General features: G+C 43.9%; 1 protein-coding gene across 2 annotated transcripts in view; it reads left to right on the top strand.

Moving 5' to 3' along the window:
- LOC146189377 (uncharacterized) overlaps positions 1 to 16,771 on the top strand; it is a 52,466-nt gene extending 35,695 nt beyond the window's left edge. For both annotated transcript variants that reach the window (XM_084604216.1, XM_084604217.1), the window contains exons 3-4: positions 5,874 to 6,269; positions 16,551 to 16,771. In XM_084604216.1, the coding sequence (XP_084460342.1) occupies positions 5,874 to 6,269; positions 16,551 to 16,771 (617 nt within the window). The remainder of the gene's footprint in view (positions 1 to 5,873; positions 6,270 to 16,550) is intronic.
- Positions 16,772 to 17,416: the final 645 nt, after the last annotated feature.

The following is a 17,416-nucleotide window of genomic DNA, read 5'->3' as shown; positions in this document are numbered from 1 at the left end:
ACAGGTATCCACCTAGCCTTGATTTAGCCTGGGATTCATTAGCACACGGTTGTAACTACACAGATAAGTACAAGACCACCCGAGACAGGTATCCACCTAGCCTTGATTTAGCCTGGGCGTAAGCCCGTGGGTTCGTGCTGTGGCTAAATCCTTACCGAATTATCGTAAAAAGTTTAATTCCCATACCATTATCTCATCTCAACTGAGAAGCCAGAGATAGGAGCGTCCCACGCTCCGCCGATTAGTCAGATCCCGAGCGTGTTACCTGACCTAATAAATGCAACGCGCCAGATACACAACCCTGAGTTCAAGGCGAAAGTCTTTCTTGACCCATGGGCTGCAGAAATATCCAAGGAAGGAAAAACGTGCCTCCACTGGGAATCGAACCACTATCTGCCCGGTCACCAGCCGAGGGCTCAAACTACCACTCCACGCCGGAGCATGTTTAATTTATTACCAGGTTTTAACAGACATCAAAATACATTGCAAAATGAAAATAAAACGTGCCAACACCTACTAGTATGGCTTTAACACAGTGAAGTTCACTTTTTTTTCCATGCCGGGCTCTTGTTAGAAACCCATCGTATTTCTCTTTGCCATGGGAGGGTCATATTCGCGAGGGCAGTGACGATGCAGTTAGTGATATTGAAAGCAGTAACGGTGATAATGGCGCTGCAGTTAATGCTGATAATAGTGAGGACAGTAGCAATGACAATGACAATGGCGGCATGGCACGGGCTGAGGTGGTAGCTAAAGTAGTATTGCTTCGCAATAATAAGTAATTCCTTCCCTCAAACAAAACTTACTCACGTAAACTTTCCCATTTTATGAGCTAAGACGTAGGGGTGTACAATGAGCCATCTCAAATGTATCTTGATATCTTGAGGGCCTTGACTCCCAGTACAGGCTTGAATAACAAGAAAAAGTCACCCTTTGTGCAGTTTGGAGCATGTCGTTTTAAATACCCCTTCTTTTAATAATTTTGGCATTGAGCAAGAGCAACAAGACAAAAGTAAAAAAAAATATTTTTAATTGTAACATGGTTGAGGTTTAAAGGTTTAGGGCTATCCTCCAATGTGGAGTAGATCCAAATAAGAAAAAGAGGTGTAAAAAATTTCCTAAAGCATAACATTTTTTGCAGTTTTAGGAATCATGAATAATCCGAAAAATTCTTGTATTGTTCCATTAATGAAGTCACATGACAGACCACTGCCGGTGAAAAAAAATTAAGATAATATACGTTACTGTAGCGTATTTCTCGCATATTTAGGAATTTGTTCCATAGTTCAATTTTTGCTCCTTCCCGGAATCTTAAAACACCACTTATGCATGAAAAAAAAAATTCAGAAAAAAATAATCGACGAAATTGCCAAGACGCCCTGATTTTGCTGCCTGGTACGTTTCGCATGAAATGACCCCACACTAAAGTTATATGTCTATCATTCTGCTAATAATGTGATACTTGTTACCGGTTTCGATGGTTGAAAACTAACCATCTCGGTGCAGGCAAACGATGAGAGGACCATGCCTCACCAGCAGCTGGCTGGCGGTACCACCTAGGAGTCGGGAATGAGAATTATTGCATTTAAGTGAGAATCGCTCCCTCCCTCTCTTATCATCGGTATTCATAACACAGTACGCATCCGAGCACAAAATTAAGCATTTTTGCGCTCAACCTGAACAAGAAAAGTGATAAATGAAAAAAGAAATGCAAGAAAAAATTTTAAAATGCAAAATCACTCATTCACAATAAGATATTGAAGAGTTGAGACGACTTAGCTTTTTGAGGTGGTCGAGATCTAATCAGACTTGAAGCTCGCTGTCGAAGTCGGCTCCCTGGGGTAAGTTATCGCTGGCCGGGTACTGTAAAGAGCCAATCACTTCAGGGCTGACGCTCCATACATGCGCACAATTGAGCAGCACCAGTTTCTACACAGGACAGCCAAGGCAAGCATTTGCTGTGAGCGTAGGGTCCGTAGTACCCCGACAAGAGGCACAGAAAGCGGAAACGGAGGACGCCGGATGAGAGATATGTGCGAAAATATAACGTTCGCTGGGACGACCGTCGCGCTAGCGGCAGCGCGCAAACGAGTTCGTTGAACAAAAGCGCAAAGAAAAATGGTGGCCGTCAGGAAGGGAGAAGCCGGGCGGGGAATTTTTTCATTCATGCCGCCGAGCATGACTGTTGCTCCCACTCAGCCAAAGCTTCTTGCCAATGGTACGGTACCCCGAAAAACGATGAGTCATATAACGACTCAATCCACAATGGTCAAATATAGGCAACGAATACTAAAAACGCAGTTTACTCCACGGTCGCACAACGGTGGCAATGTCGTTCAATCAGACATGGCTGGCACTAGCAGCTCTCGCGATAGTAAAATTGCGCGGGAACAGGGCCTGCGCCACCGCTGAATGTTATGCGAAGCGTTCAAACACCAGCACGCCAAGCCTTCTCTCTTTCTCTCTCAATCTTTTTTTGTGTGTGTTTTCCTTACATCACGCCAAGCCGCTTAATCGGACGCCATGTGTTTTGCGTTTTCTCGCAAGGTCCGCAGACGTACGCTTTCTTGCGCTTTGATGCCGTCAGGCACACCACGCAGAATACACCTGTGTTTCTCCAATCACTCTTTAGCATGCTGTTTGTCCTCACAGCTGCATCAATTTTGACTCAAGTTTTTCAGACCTCGGCATATCCACATTACAATACATAGAAAAGAAGATATATATTAAACGTATATAACAGATATATACCACAGTGACTGTCGGGCTCAGGAAAACGTGTGTAACACGGATGTTCTAGACTTCTAGAAGACACTTCGTGCATGCGCGCGTGACGCTGTCCGATGCATAAGTGTCGTCACTTAAAGAATTCCATCAGCGATGGAACATTATTAATAGTAACCGTTGATGTGGTATATTCTAGGTGCGGTTTCTTTCTTTTATGTGCATCAACATATTTCATTCCTCCCGCCAAAGCGTTAAGGAGCTCGTGCATGCCAAAGAACATCAAGTATTCGGCATCCGTAGGAAATAATGATTTCGATTTCAAATCCTTAAAGAGCGGCCACCAAGTTTTGGAGGGCACAATTGAAACATATTTCAGAAATGACTGCACATATTTCTATGCTGTAAGTTACTGCAGTTCCCGGTGTTTGTAATTGAATCCAGGCCTACTGCTCGGCAAATGAGCACGCTACCCATGCTACAAATGCCCATTGGTGCAAGTGTGTGTTTCGGTGTGTGCAACATGCAGCTTGCACTACATCGTATAACAAATCAGAAAACGAAGGAAAGGCGGAAAAGATGGTATCGCGTTTCTTGGTAAGACGAAACTTAATCGTCCTCCAAATGTTTTTTTTTACATACGGGGAATTCCTTCGTTTCATCATCATCATCATCATCATTAGCCTGATTATACCCACTGCAGGGCGAAGGCCTCTCCCATATTTCTCCACTTAACCCGGTTCTGTGCTAGCTGCATCCACTTGAGCCCTGCGAACTTCTTAATGTCATCCGCCCACCTAACTTTCTGCCGCCCCCTGCTACGCTTTCCTTCCCTTGGAATCCAGTTTGTTACCCTCAGCGACCATCGGGTATCCTCTCTTCGCGCTACATGTCCTGCCCATGTCCATTTCTTCTTAATTTCTACAAGAATGTCGGTAACTTGAGTTATTTCTCTGACCCACTCTGCACGCTTTCTATCTCTTAATGTTACCCCTACCATTTTTCGTTCCATAGCCCTCTGGGTTGTCCTCAACTTAAGTAGAACTCTCTTGGTTAGCCTCCACGTTTCAGCCCCATAGGTGAGTACAACAACGCTCCTTCGTTTGGGCGATTGTAAATGTTGTGTTTTTGACGGGCTTCTACCTCGTCTACAGAAGCTTCTACCTCGTTCAGTGAAATTGCGCAGCAGGCGCCGACTCCGTCGGCCCTGGATCGCGGGCGGGACTGAAACAGATAGCTCTTATGTCAATCAGTTCATTTAGAGTGGACCCCATGAACAGGACGCTGGGCAGTTGCAGTGAACCAGACGCGGTTTCATTCTGCTTGCACGACTTTCGTTGCGGCGAGCGTTTGTTCAACACTGCCCTGTGTGTCTTCCTCCTCTTGGTGCTTTGTGCGTGCTTGCTTCCAAATTCTCGCCTTCGGTCGGATACTTTGTGCCCGCGACAGAAGTACTTGTTTGTTGTTATTGATCCAGCATGAGTGTAATTGTTACAAAAAATGCACTGATGGGATCACCATCTTCCGAGCACTCCTGGACAGCTGCAGGGCACTTTACAGAACGTTCCAGTACAGCATATGCTAGGCACCCATCCACACTTATTGCATTCATGTTTTCGTGCAACATTATTTCATAATCGTCGCGAACACTCTAGAAGAGCCGAAAATTCCGCTAGACGATTTCAATCATGCTCACATCAAAAATAACCGCGAGAGTGTTCTCGGAGCCACAATATAACCGCTGGTGCGGCTTAATTCTGCTGTTATAGAGAATGGAGATTCATTACATCTGTCAACTTTTTTCTCTGCCACGTGCGACTGTTCCATAAAATATGCTTTCGTTTACTTGAGCAAACTTTACCAAATGCTAGTAACTTATTCAGTCCTCTTGGTAGAATTAATTGCATATTCTTATCCGTGCGGATTTGTCCAAGCAACTACATGTACAATTTTAAAGCATATCTGTGTACAAGTAAATGGATAAAACTTTACAGTGAATGATAATGGTTCCTTATTCTGCGTTTGAATTTATTTAGGTTTTTTTTAAAGCTGGCCTGAACGGTCGGCCTAAATCGTGCTTAAAGCATTCCTGCGCTGCTTTATGGTTGTAATCAACATCCAGTAAAGCATATGTTTGAGTCGCGAATACTTGCTGGCTACTGGCCAAACTGGTACGTGGCCGTCTGTGGGTCGCTAAATGCCAGAGAAACCATTGAAAATCAGGTCGGCGTTTAGTCGGGATCTCGGGCAATGAGCGCTAACTTCTGCCCAACCTAGTACGTAGTCGGCCTTGGGCGCCTAATGGCCGAGCAACTGTGACCGATTTGGTCGGCGTTCACTCGGGTGCTTAAGCTGTGACCTTGATCGATGGCCGACTTCCGCCGAACCGACCAGCAGTCGATGGCTGGCCATTGGACGGCAGTCGGCCAATGTCGCCTGGGTAACCGTACCTGACGAGTTGTAACTTCTGCCACTAACACATATTATGTGGTCTCGTGATATTAAATAGACCGAGGACCGATCGCTGCATTGTCCAGTGATCTGCCAGCTCCGGCCTGCCAGAGAAATGCCCATGATTTCTCGCTCAGAACGTCGTCATGGCGATGTCTGAATTTCTGGAGAATGTTCCTTCAATGCTGCTATCTTAGTAGAGTCTGGTGGCCTAGGGCGAGAGCTCTGCCACAGCCTCCGCTCGCAGCTTTGTTTTCTCGTTTATAATAGTAGGATCAAGTTGCTATATTGAGCGACCCACAGGCTCTCGGCATAGACTGATGTCAGGGTTCCACAACAAGGGCGTTTCTTGTGGGCAAAATCTTTCCCTTTCTTCCTGGCATGCCCATACGTTCTGCTGATTGAGCCTGGCTGTTGAGATGAATAAGTGGATGCACCACCTAGAAACCATACTACGTATTACAAAAAAATATGAAACAAAAATAACGGAACAAAAATATAAAAAAAAACGATGATTGAAAATACAATGTTACAGGGTTATCGCTGAAACATTCACTTCTTTCACGCCATCACTAGGTTTAAGCCATGCTTAAAGCTTAGAGGTTTGTCTGTTTGTTACAGTGCGCTTTAAATAAATTCCAGAAGATGCTTGATGTGCATGGCGGCAGAAATAATTGTTTTTATCCTTTTTCTTCCAGAATCTTTATACCGTATGGAGTTGCTTCAAAGCGCATTTCAACACATGATGTCGAGTGACGCCTCCCTTCCTTTACCAGATAGACATTTAGAAATTAATGTGACTTCCCCGACTGGTACGCCTGATATTTACACCTTCAATTTAACAAATGGCGTCCTCCATACAACGAGAACACAGCATGATCTTAGAAACGTCGGAAGCTGCTCAGTCGACGACAATAATGTTTTAAAGTGCCGCGTCTCTACTGAAGGCTGGCAGGCCACATATGATGGAGTGATATCTCATCGTGGAAACCAATCTGAAAAATTCAGGTCTATTACGACTATATCTAAATATTGGAGTCCACATAATCCAGCCGAGGTTACTGTACGGATAACAATGACCCTTCAGCCACCTGGTAAGTGCTTTTGTAAGCTCAGAGATTGAAAAGTTTAGATGGAAACTAGCCCCAGTGACACGTAATTTGCCGCGTTTGCATTTATAAGTAATAAACGACCACATCTAGATGGTCTGAAGAAGTTGATCAATTGCTATGTGTTTAATCACAGTTACTTTTATAGAGCTGTGCAGCAAGATAATGAGTACATATACATAAAACATTAGGTAATATAAGGTCCCAAAATCCGGCATTCTACTCGCTTAGCAAGTGTGACACTTCGGAGCACGTTGCAGCACTCAAAATACAGAAAAGTAATGAAGATGGTTGTTCTTGCTGGGGAATGGTATAAAGAGCAGTCCGATATGCTATCAATTCTTCGCTGTAAGAACCATGGAATAATTAGTTTCCTCGTGAGCATGTCTTATGAAATCTTGAGGTTATCGAGTCAGCAATTTCATTGTGAACATGTTTTGTGAAACCGGGAGCTTACAAAAAAAAAAAAAAAGAGTGCTACCATCTCCACTTGATAGGAGCACACTGTGTGTACTATCACTTCACCCGAAACTGACGGTTGGCTTCTACTCCACGCTGCCACCACTGCGGCGTCACTGCTGATGGACAGCTGCTTGCGGAGGGCTGTTTCTTGAAAGGGCGTTACAGTGGTCCCAACTAGCTGTTTTTACCTCAAAAGCTTGAACTCAAAAGCTTGGTTTGATGAGCATAAGAATGCCTATATATGTAGTATGACGTCTAGAACGAAATCATATTAGCCACTTTTATTGGCAGGGATAAAACCGTAGTGTACGTACGCCGCAAAGATTCATGTGATGGTAGTTCCCTCATAAAAAGCACCCAAACGAGATGCGCGCACTTACGTGAGGTAGTGCATTCCATTCAAGTCAGTTTATAAAAAAAAAAAATTTACCCTAGTGCAGAACATTTGGAGCTGTTCAGAGGCACTGCTGTGTTAATAGACAAATTAAACTTAAGCACACAGGGTGTCGCGAATCAGCATTGTGCACCGTCTGCCAATAAGATCAGCCTAGGAGAAATGGCTTGAAGCAAAGGAGTTTTGTCTAAACTTCGAAATCAAGTCCACACGGCATCATGTAATATCCAAGGGCCTTATAATTTTCAGATATATTTTTTCCTGTGATATATAATAGTGATATACAATATAGATATGCTAGTCGAAGTAACTGTATTCTTACCTCACCTATGCAGAAGCCCTAGTAGTGAGGACAATAATAAGATTGGCACTAAAGCAGAGCAATCAGAGGTTCATCTATTAACGACGAAGGGAACAAAGGAAACTTTACAAACCCTGGAAATAGTCAAGTCAGCTTTAAACCGTCGTGACGCTGGCCAAGCGTCTACCCGGGGTTAAGCCCTACTCTGCACTACCTCATTTGGCCCGTTTGTGGTGGGTTGTAAGGCTTGTGCTTTTCGAGCGCACCCCGGGCCTGCTGGACGAACGACGCTTTAATCCGTCGTTTGCCGGCTCCCCAATAAAGTTACACATACATACAAGTCAGCTTTAATTATTGAGGCAACTGCAGCTTTGTTGAAGAGAGTGGAAATGTGATCGAAACCCTTACCTCCTGCATATGAAATCCCTCGTCGTCATCGATTGTACTGAAATCTTTGAAAAACACTAATATTATTCTAACCTATAATGATAGTCTAATCCCTTCAAAAATATAGAGCGATCAGTTCGTTAAGTATAAGGTATTTAAAAAACAAGTCATTAATAGAATTAGGACATCCATAGGCTCAGTAAACACAAAAATCAACCAGGTTTTCGGAATGGGTACAATGCCGTCCATTACATCCATTTTATCTACCAGGTGATGGAAAAGGGGTGACCATATACATTGACATGGTAATGAAAAGGCCGTAGGCAACAGCGCATCGGACTCCAAGTTCACAGAAATTAGTAGTTTATTGGGCTGACTTGCACCCTCAAAAGAACTAAAGAGCTCGGCTGCGGCGTCAGCAGTTATTGTGCTCAGCGGTCGTCGAATTACAAATGCCCGTCGCACCCGTAAGCACTCAATTTAAAGGAGGTGACGAATCATGTAAATCGAGGGAGAGGTAAATCGGAAGACTATTCTTAAATTAATATGCAGGAAACTATGGTAGTCCTCAACAGCCTCGAAAAGGAACAGCAGTTTGTATTAGTTGTCGAAGCCCAGCAAGTGGTAGGCGAATATACCTATTTAGGACAAGTAGTAACCGCTGACCCGCACCACGAAAGGGAATAAAAAAAAAATGAGGCTAATGAAAAGGTTTCTACTTAGGTTGAGGACAGCGGAGAGATATATGGAATAGAAAATAGTGTGTGCTACAAGAAGAGATAGGAAGAGGATAAAAAAAATAACTCGAAGTAATGACATTTCATTCGAATCAAGACGAAACGGGCATGTGCAAGGCTTGTGCGAAAGGGGGATAAACAAATGCCGAGAAACCTAACGCTTTGCATTCCAAATTCCAAGAATGGAAAAACGTAGCTGTGGGCGGCAAAAAATTAGGTGGGAAGATGAGGATAAGTTTACAGGGGTAAGAGTATGCAGCTAGCACAGGGTCGGGTTAATGGAGGATAATAAGAGAGGCCGTCGTCCGGCTGTGATGACGTTGAAAAAAAAATATATATAACGAAGTCACGTAACCTGTTTGTCTTGCTCCGCGGGGGTGGTGCAATGGTTCCACTGTTCCAACTGTTCCACTGCACTGTTCCCAAGAATGTGGGATCGAATCCCGACCTCGATGGCCGCTTTTCGATGGAGGCGAAAAGCAAGGCGCCCCTTTGCTGTGAGATGTTAGAGCACGTTAAAGAACCCCAGGGGATTCTCATTTCTGGAGCCCTCCACTACGGCGTCTCTCATACACTGAGTCGCTTTGGGATGTTCAAGCCCATCAACGAAATCAGTAACCTGTTTGCCCTTCGAAGAGTGAAAAATAACAGTCACTTGACAAAATTACATGGTCAAAATTACAATTACATGGTGTGACGCAGGACGAGCGCTAACTTGCAGCTGACATTTTAAGCGAGAAAAATATAAAAACTCGAGGAAATATATATGCATGCTCAACTATCCAGTGAATTTGGATCAATGGGTCAGATAAGCCAAACTGTTTTATCTGTCTCCCTGTAGTCAGAGATTATCTTGGTTTAGTTTGGCTTATCTATCCTCTTCATCTAAACTCAGTCGATAGCAAAGCATGCGTATACAGCTTCCTGTGTTCCTCTCTTGTCCTTGTCTGTCTCGCGCTAAGACCACATGCCAATCATATAATATGGATGCCTTGCAAAAACATGACATCATCAAGTCGCGTGACCAACATGAATATGTGCCGGCGCCTTTGTCACATGACCTTCCCATTACGGGGATAAGTTACGAAAGGTTTATGACGTCGTCAAGTTCCTTGAGAATGTCACATGACCAGTACGAGTTGGAAAAGTGATGACATCGTCAAGATGCCATGCAAAACTGTAATGATGCAACTAGTGTCACAGCGAGAGCAACCCGCTGAGGTTTTCGCATGTCTCCAGTGCAGGTGGAGTGCTTGCAGGTTTTTCTGTGGCGTTAAGCATGGAAGAAAAAGTGGTCCAGTGGCACCATGGTGGGGTCTCTGTCAACGGATCCAAGGGTCACAGTTAGGGGAGCGAAAACTGACTACCCATGTTTTTAAGTGACATCATTACATGTAACGTTTTATTGCACCACTACTGCTCGCTACCAATCAGAATTTTCAAGTGAAGGTGGCGACAGCAATTGCACCAAAATAGAAAATTATGACTGTCGAATTCGTGCAATCTCAAAAAGACTGTCTTCCCTAATAGAAACTCATGTGATGCTCCAAATATTATAACATTCGCAGTACAGCTGGCAATGAAAGGGTGGACCAATTTTCTAAAGAATCCGTCTTAAGAATCGCAGTGCGGGAATGTCCTTGTGTTCTTAGATTCACTGAGAGCACTGCGTAATATGCGGAAGTTTTGACAATATAAACAGCGCGTGCTTCTTCCTGACTCGCGGCGCCTTGTGGAATTTTATGACATGGCTAGTAAACAACTGCTGGTAACTATTAAATAATTTTTGCAAGCGGTGTTATGAAAGGCTCTTGAGGGAACGCTTGTGCCATCTCGCTGATGGGTAGAATACTTTCACTAATAAGTCTGGGGTTTCTCTTGAGCCTCCGCTCTCATCGCCCACCTCAAGTACTCTGTCTGCAGTAAGGTTGCTTCGGTGGTGTTGTCTCGGCGGTACGCTCATCTATTGTATTTTCCGAGAGACTCTTCGAAACACACTCCGGACTGCAGTGCGAAGTACAGGCAATGATGCATGTTAGTTTTATGGGTTTGCTGTGCGAACGTAAGGAAAATGCAAGAAACGCATTCCGTGGCTTCCACTGTTTTCCCCCTACAGTTCTGAAGCGACATTATTCAGTCGTGTGGCTGTCCAGAGTGTAGGCAGTAGAGGAACTTGCGACACCGAGCTGCAGGCTCGCCCGTGCGTTTCTGTTCCAGAGCAGCACACTTCACTTTCTTGCCGCCTCGCCCCATTCAAAAGTCTTACAGCCACACACATGTACATCAAAAAAAGGCAAAGCAAGCGCTGCAGACACAAATGAAAAGCCTTTCAAGCAGACAATTCCGGTGACCTGTGCACAAGTGGCGGTGCCCTCACTAGATACAAGCAATGGTCACGACTGTAAACTCCTCCAAGACCAGCTCATCTAGTGGAAGCGGCTCAACGCAGCTTGGCGGACCTTGTGATTAAAAGATTTGACGCGACGCGGATTAGACCTCGCTTCTAAAATATTCTTTGCTGCTACATTAGGCGCTACAAGGGGGACTACTAAGAGGACCATAAGACAGAAGCTCAGAAATGTTTTAAAATGAAGGCTCTACTTCTCCCATGCCAAACTTGAAGTTCATCTGACATCGGCAACTTGAGCTTCAAGCCGTGCTGTGGAGGCGTGTCCGTGACGTCATGCCATTTAACTCGCCGCGCCTACCAGCTGTAAGAGCAATGCGCGGAGTCGGCGCTGGCTGGCCTCACAGTTACGCTCTACCACGTGACGTGCCCCGTATTCCGCTGCAAGCGCGAAGCCCCGATCAGGCATCACAGAATGAATGCGCAATAAATTTCGCACAACCTCAACAAAAGCTTTTAACTACGCTTAGCCGCGCTTAACCGAAAAAAAGGGGATGCTTAAAATGAGTAAGTACAGTATTTTAGTCAGTAAGCACTAGAACACGGTTCCAATTCATATAAGCGCATTTTCATGTTCCATCCTATGTAATTTCTTCCCACACGATCTAAATTTTTCTCAAAGTTGAAAACATGCTAAAATGTCGACCGCAGCATCCAACATTTTTAATAGCACCCATGTCAGTAATGCGCTATGAAACTGATGCTGTATTGAAAAGGTTAAAAAGGATTTGGAACCAAAATAAAAATTTTTTTCCCTTCCAAAGTATCCTTTCCTGGTACTTGCGATAAGCGGTTAACCCCACAAATATTTCCGAGTTCTCTTGCACGTAGACTATTCACAAAATGGTTGTCATCTTATCTAGTCTGATATTCACTCGATCGCAAGCACCCAATAAAGATGTTGAAAGTAAAACCCTGGTACGGTACAGCACTTCAGTGCCAATGTTAGCTTACCTTCCGTGGCCTAGCTATTAAGGTAGCAGCAATAGCTATCAAGAATGACTTCAGGGAACAAAAGGGCTCAAGCAGTAGATACAACATTGCTAATTCTAGATAGTATTTCGCTTTCTCTATGCCACCCGAAGCGTTCATTGCAGCGGTGCTTATTAGAAACGCCGATAGTCTGAGAGTACATTAGGCAAGATTTGTTCCAAACAAACCTATTCTAAAGTGAACATAAAGAAGTTTCAGATGCGGTCAAACGCTGGCATTGTACAAAAATATGCCGCATTAAATGCGATGTCACACGAAGGGATTCCGGGCGCTGTTTTTGCTTTAAGGTGGAGGCGGCCCGTTCTATGTTTAGTTCTATGTTTAGAGCGAAATTTCTCCTAGCATTTAAACACAGGAAAACAATAAAGGGCAGCTCTTAGGTACCCTTACATTGCTCGAATATCGTCATTGTTGGAGTAACGAGTGGCCAACTCTATGGCGACATTACCCTAGAGGCAAGGAACAATAATTTCAGAGATATCATTACTGAGTGCGCGGTAGAAGTAGGCGGTAGGATAGTTAGAGAGGATACCGGTAAGCTGTCTAAGGAGACGAAAGATTTGATCAAGAAACGCCAGAGTATGAAAGCTTCCAATCCAACAGACCAGATCGAATTGGCCGAGATATCAAAGCTAATCAATAAGCGCAAGGTGGCCGATATAAGGAAGTATAACATGGAAAAAATTGAGCATGCTGTAAAGAACGGGGGAAGCATTAAAGCAGTAAAGAAGAAATTGGGCATAGGCAAAAACCAGATGTATGCGACAAGGGACAAAGCAGGTCACGTCATCACTAATATGGACAAGATAGTCAAAATAGCCGAGGAGTTCTATACAGATCTCTACAGTAGCCAAAGTAGTCAGGACCGTAATGAGATTGGCGGTAGGGAAAAACAGTCAGATGTTCCACCAGTGACGATGGACGAGGTCAAGAAAGCACTAGAAACTATGAAAAGGGGGAAATCAGCTGGAGAAGATCAGATAACTACAGATTTGCTGAAGGACGGGGGGATATCGTGCTAGAAAAACTGGCCACCCTGTATACACAGTGCCTGGTGTCATCGACGGTACTGGAACCATGGAAGAATGCAAACATTATCCTCATTCACAAGAAAGGGGACTCTAAGGACCTTAAAAATTACAAACCAATCAGCTTACTGTCTGTTACGTATAAGGTATTTACTAAGGTAATGGCTAATAGAATCAGGACAACCTTAGACTGCAATCAAGCAAAGGATCAAGCAGGGTTTCGGAAACGGTACTCTACTATCGATCATATCCATACCACCAATCAGGTGATAGAAAAATGCTCGGAATATAACCAGCCCTTATACATAGCATTCATTGATTACGAAAAAGCCTTTGACTCAGTTGAAACCTCGGCGGTGATGCAGGCATTGCGAAATCAGGGGTAGACGAGCCGTACGTGAAAGTGCTGGAAGCTATATATAGTGGCTGCACAGCAACCATAGTTCTGCATAAAGAAAGTAACAAAATTCCCATAAAGAAAGGTGTTAGGCAAGGAGACACAATCTCCCCAGTACTATTCACAGCTTGTTTAGAGGAAGTATTCAGAGACTTGGAATGGGAGCAGTTAGGGATAAGGGTAGATGGAGAATACCTCAGTAATCTGCGATTTGCTGATGCCATTGCCTTGCTAAGCAACTCGGGGGATGAGCTGCAAATAATGATTGATGACCTAGACAGAAAAAGTAGAAAGGTAGGCTTGAAAATCAATATGCAGAAGACTAAGGTAATGTTCAACAGCCTCGGGAAGGAACAGCAGTTTACATTAGGTAGCGAAATACTGGAAGTAGTAGGCGAATATGTCTACTTAGGACAGGTAGGAACCGCAGATCCGGACTATGAAAAGGAAATAACAAGAAGAATAAGATTGGGATGGAGCGCATTTGGCAAGCACTCGCAGATTATGACTAGAAGCTTACCGGTATCGCTCAAGAGGAAAGTATACAACAGTTGCATCTTGCCTGTACTCACCTATGGGGCTGAAACGTGGAGGCTAACCAAGAGAGTTCTACTTAAGTTGAGGACAACCCAGAGGGCTATGAAACGAAAAATGGTAGGGGTAACATTAAGAGATAGAAAGCGTGCAGAGTAGGTCAGAGAGATAACTCAAGTAACCGTCATTCTAGTGGGAATTAAGAAGAAGAAATGGACATGGGCAGGACATGTAGTGCGAAGAGAGGATAAGCGATGGTCGCTGAGGGTAACAAACTGGATTCCAAGGGAAGGAAAGCATAGCAGGGGGCGGCAGAAAGTTAGGTGGGCGGATGAGATTAAGAAGTTCGCAGGGGTCAAGTGGATGCAGCTAGCACAGAACCGGGTTAAGTGGAGAAATATGGGAGAGGCCTTCGCCCTGCAGTGGCTATAATCAGGCTGATGATGATGATGATGATGATGATGATGAACTCTATGGTGTCCACATCAGGCATGCTATCAAAGTTGGCACAGCTAAACCTGGGGCGCAAAATCGTGCCTGACATCCTGCAACTTGCTATTGTAGTCGGCAATACAGACATTTTCGATGGCGTTCTTAATGCTTCAACGGTAGTGTTGAGATACTCATGGAGCTATTGGAGCCGTCGCGTCCTATACTTAAAAGGGAAAGGATGAAGCTCAGGCAAATTAGCGCAATATTTTAAAGAAGGGTAAACCAGCATTCATATCATAATTTTAAAGATGCCTAAAAGACAATGTATAGCAGGCACAAACGTCATGCATTCAAAATAACTCCGTCAGATTCTTTATTTTAGTGTGTTGCAAAGCTAAAGTACAGATGTGTAACCGCATATCATAGTTATCAGCCATTTTCTATTTTATTGCTTTCTATAGTGAGAAGCCTCCAAATAAGCAAGGATTTTATAAAATAAGATCCATTGAAGTTTTACCAAACGATGCGACTCCCATGGGGGTTTTCATTTTGATTGCTTCGTTAAGACGAAGATGGAAGTCAGCTCTGGGTATTTTGATAGCTAATCAAAGCATTCAGTTCGAAATGTTTGAATCAATCTACCTTGAAGAACTCTTTTCCTAGTTTCTTGATTTACCATTTACGGCGAGGTGCTCTGTTTGATCTTGGCGGCATACCCTGGCAATTATTGATGGTCCCATCGATGTGAGTGGTCAATGCAAATTTCAGATAGCGCCAGAACAGAAGCCCAGGCTTTCTTCACTCTAAACGTGTTCCACCTATTTCTAAAGCGACGAAAAGCGAGAGCTAGAACGTTTACATTCAATCAGGTAATATACTTTGCGGAACAAACCGGCTAAGGAGCATGAAAAAGAATCTTGCATATGGGCTACAAAAGGCCGATTGATTGATTGAATGTCCTTTATTGAATGGGAAGGCTCATGACCATGGATGGGGATAAAGGAGAGTGGACAGAATCTTCATTGTATAGGTTGTCACTCGAATCACATAGCTCTAACCATGGCTACTAAGCGAGCCATACTTGGCAAATATCATCTGTGTGTTAGCATCAGTTTCTAGAAGGGAACGGTAGTTCAGGCGGTAGGGTTTGATCTCGGAGCGTCCAGTAGAAAAAGCAGGGCAATCCCAAAGTAGATGAGATATGCCGCCGCGAGTTAGAGTCGTACAGTGGGGGCACGTAATCATTTTCTCTGTATACTGACGCCAGCGGGCCATACTACTTGTAGTGTAAGCCGCATGGGCAATGAGCTTGTTCAAAAAGACTTCTTGACTTATGAAATGCTAGTACTTTCAGCACAAGTCAGGAGCACAGGTGACTGGACGTGTTTTGTCCTGTTTGCGGACGTTTAAGGGTACATCTCACCATATTCTACAACAAGTAAGCCAGTACCACGATGCTAAATATCTTCAACTCATCATCTATGCCCCGATCTTGAGTCAAGTGTAGATAAAGAAATGCATTTTTCAGCTCCAAATGTCGAGACTTGGAATGCGTCTCCTCTTGACGTATACCTACGCTACGAACAGAAAAAAAGCTAAATAAACGAATAGCACTGATGATAATACCCTCATATTTGTTTTCAAAAGCAGAATGAAGCAATTCGCTGATTTGGAGGTAGCAAAGTAGAAAGGGTAGAGCAAGGAGTCATGGTGCGCAAGTAAGCGCACCAAAATTCAGTGTCTACTCCTTCATGCCTGTTTAGATTTGTGAATAACATCGTGAGCCCACCAGCTTTGATGTCAAGTGTTAGGCAAGATAGGGTAGATACAATTGAAAGAAAGAGCATAGTAGTGTTGCGGGCTACACTTCCATTCAACTGTGGACAGTGCCACCATATTACAAGTTGAATATATGTTCCTTCAAGTTGACGTGCGGCTTTGACTCGACAACGTTTTCATGTTCCTCGCTAGTCGGGTACAAGAAATCAACTCATGGAACATTGCCATATCTAGCCCAATAATTGCGTTAGCCAACCCGACAACATGGGTGCAATGTTAGAACAGACTTTGGCGTGAAGTAACAATTTGTTTACAAAGCCGACAATGTGAGTGAATATTTATAACGAACAGAAACAAAAATTCGCTAAATTTTCGTATTTAAGGTGACCATAACTTGCTATTTTGCACATTTCAGGGCTAATGGCTTCAGCATTTGCAACAACCTTCGTTGTAACAACAACAACAGAGCCACCGTTTCGTGACATGCCATTATTTCAAGGCGACAAGGAACTCGGCAACAAAGTTGAAGATAAGTTCGCTGATAAAATGTGGGATACAGCCAAACCAGACATGATCAACGCATTACAAACAAAATATGCCGATCATGTTAAAAGCACAATAAATATTGTAACATAATCCAGATTTACAATGACCCACCCGGCGCTTAAGAAATTCGTGTTAAGTGCCATGTTTGTTGATGACATTTACATGGGTTTACGCACAAAATGAACCTCTACTAGCGCATCGGAGAAAGTCCACACATCATCGGCTATTTTAGGACAGCCGTCAGTATACGTAAGTTTATTTAAGCTTTTCGTACAACTAATCCGCTGTTTATCGTCGAATGGTGTTTATACCAAACGACGACCGTCAGCACTTCAGTTTTCGCGCGTACTGTAAACATATTAAACGAGCCAATAGTTCACGTTCTTAATTTAGACGGATTACGGATAGTCCTGCATTGACGTAAACAGCCTAAGTGCAGTAACGGCCTAAGGAAACACGTTGCAGAGACAGCTAGTTAGGCATCATGACAGTCTTTGAGTGCACTTACTGGTCATAAATCTTCATTGTAAGTGTATGAGCAGCTTTATGAGCTGCCAGCGGTGGCCCAATTTCGGCACGGCTGTCATGCTGAAGAACCGAGGAGGCGGCAACGGCGGTGGTTGTTGTTTTATCGGTTTGAGTAAGTGCGCAGTTGTATGCCCCTACCTCAATGCGTTTACACGGTACGATGAGCGGAAAGGAGTGGAGAAATAGCACGTGCTGCATACCTGGGGC

This window comes from Amblyomma maculatum, chromosome 5 (genome assembly GCF_055883805.1).
Source record: "Amblyomma maculatum isolate TAMU_Amacu chromosome 5, ASM5588380v1, whole genome shotgun sequence".
Taxonomy (NCBI): Eukaryota; Metazoa; Arthropoda; class Arachnida; order Ixodida; family Ixodidae; genus Amblyomma; species Amblyomma maculatum.
This window is presented reverse-complemented; position numbering and strand designations above follow the sequence as displayed.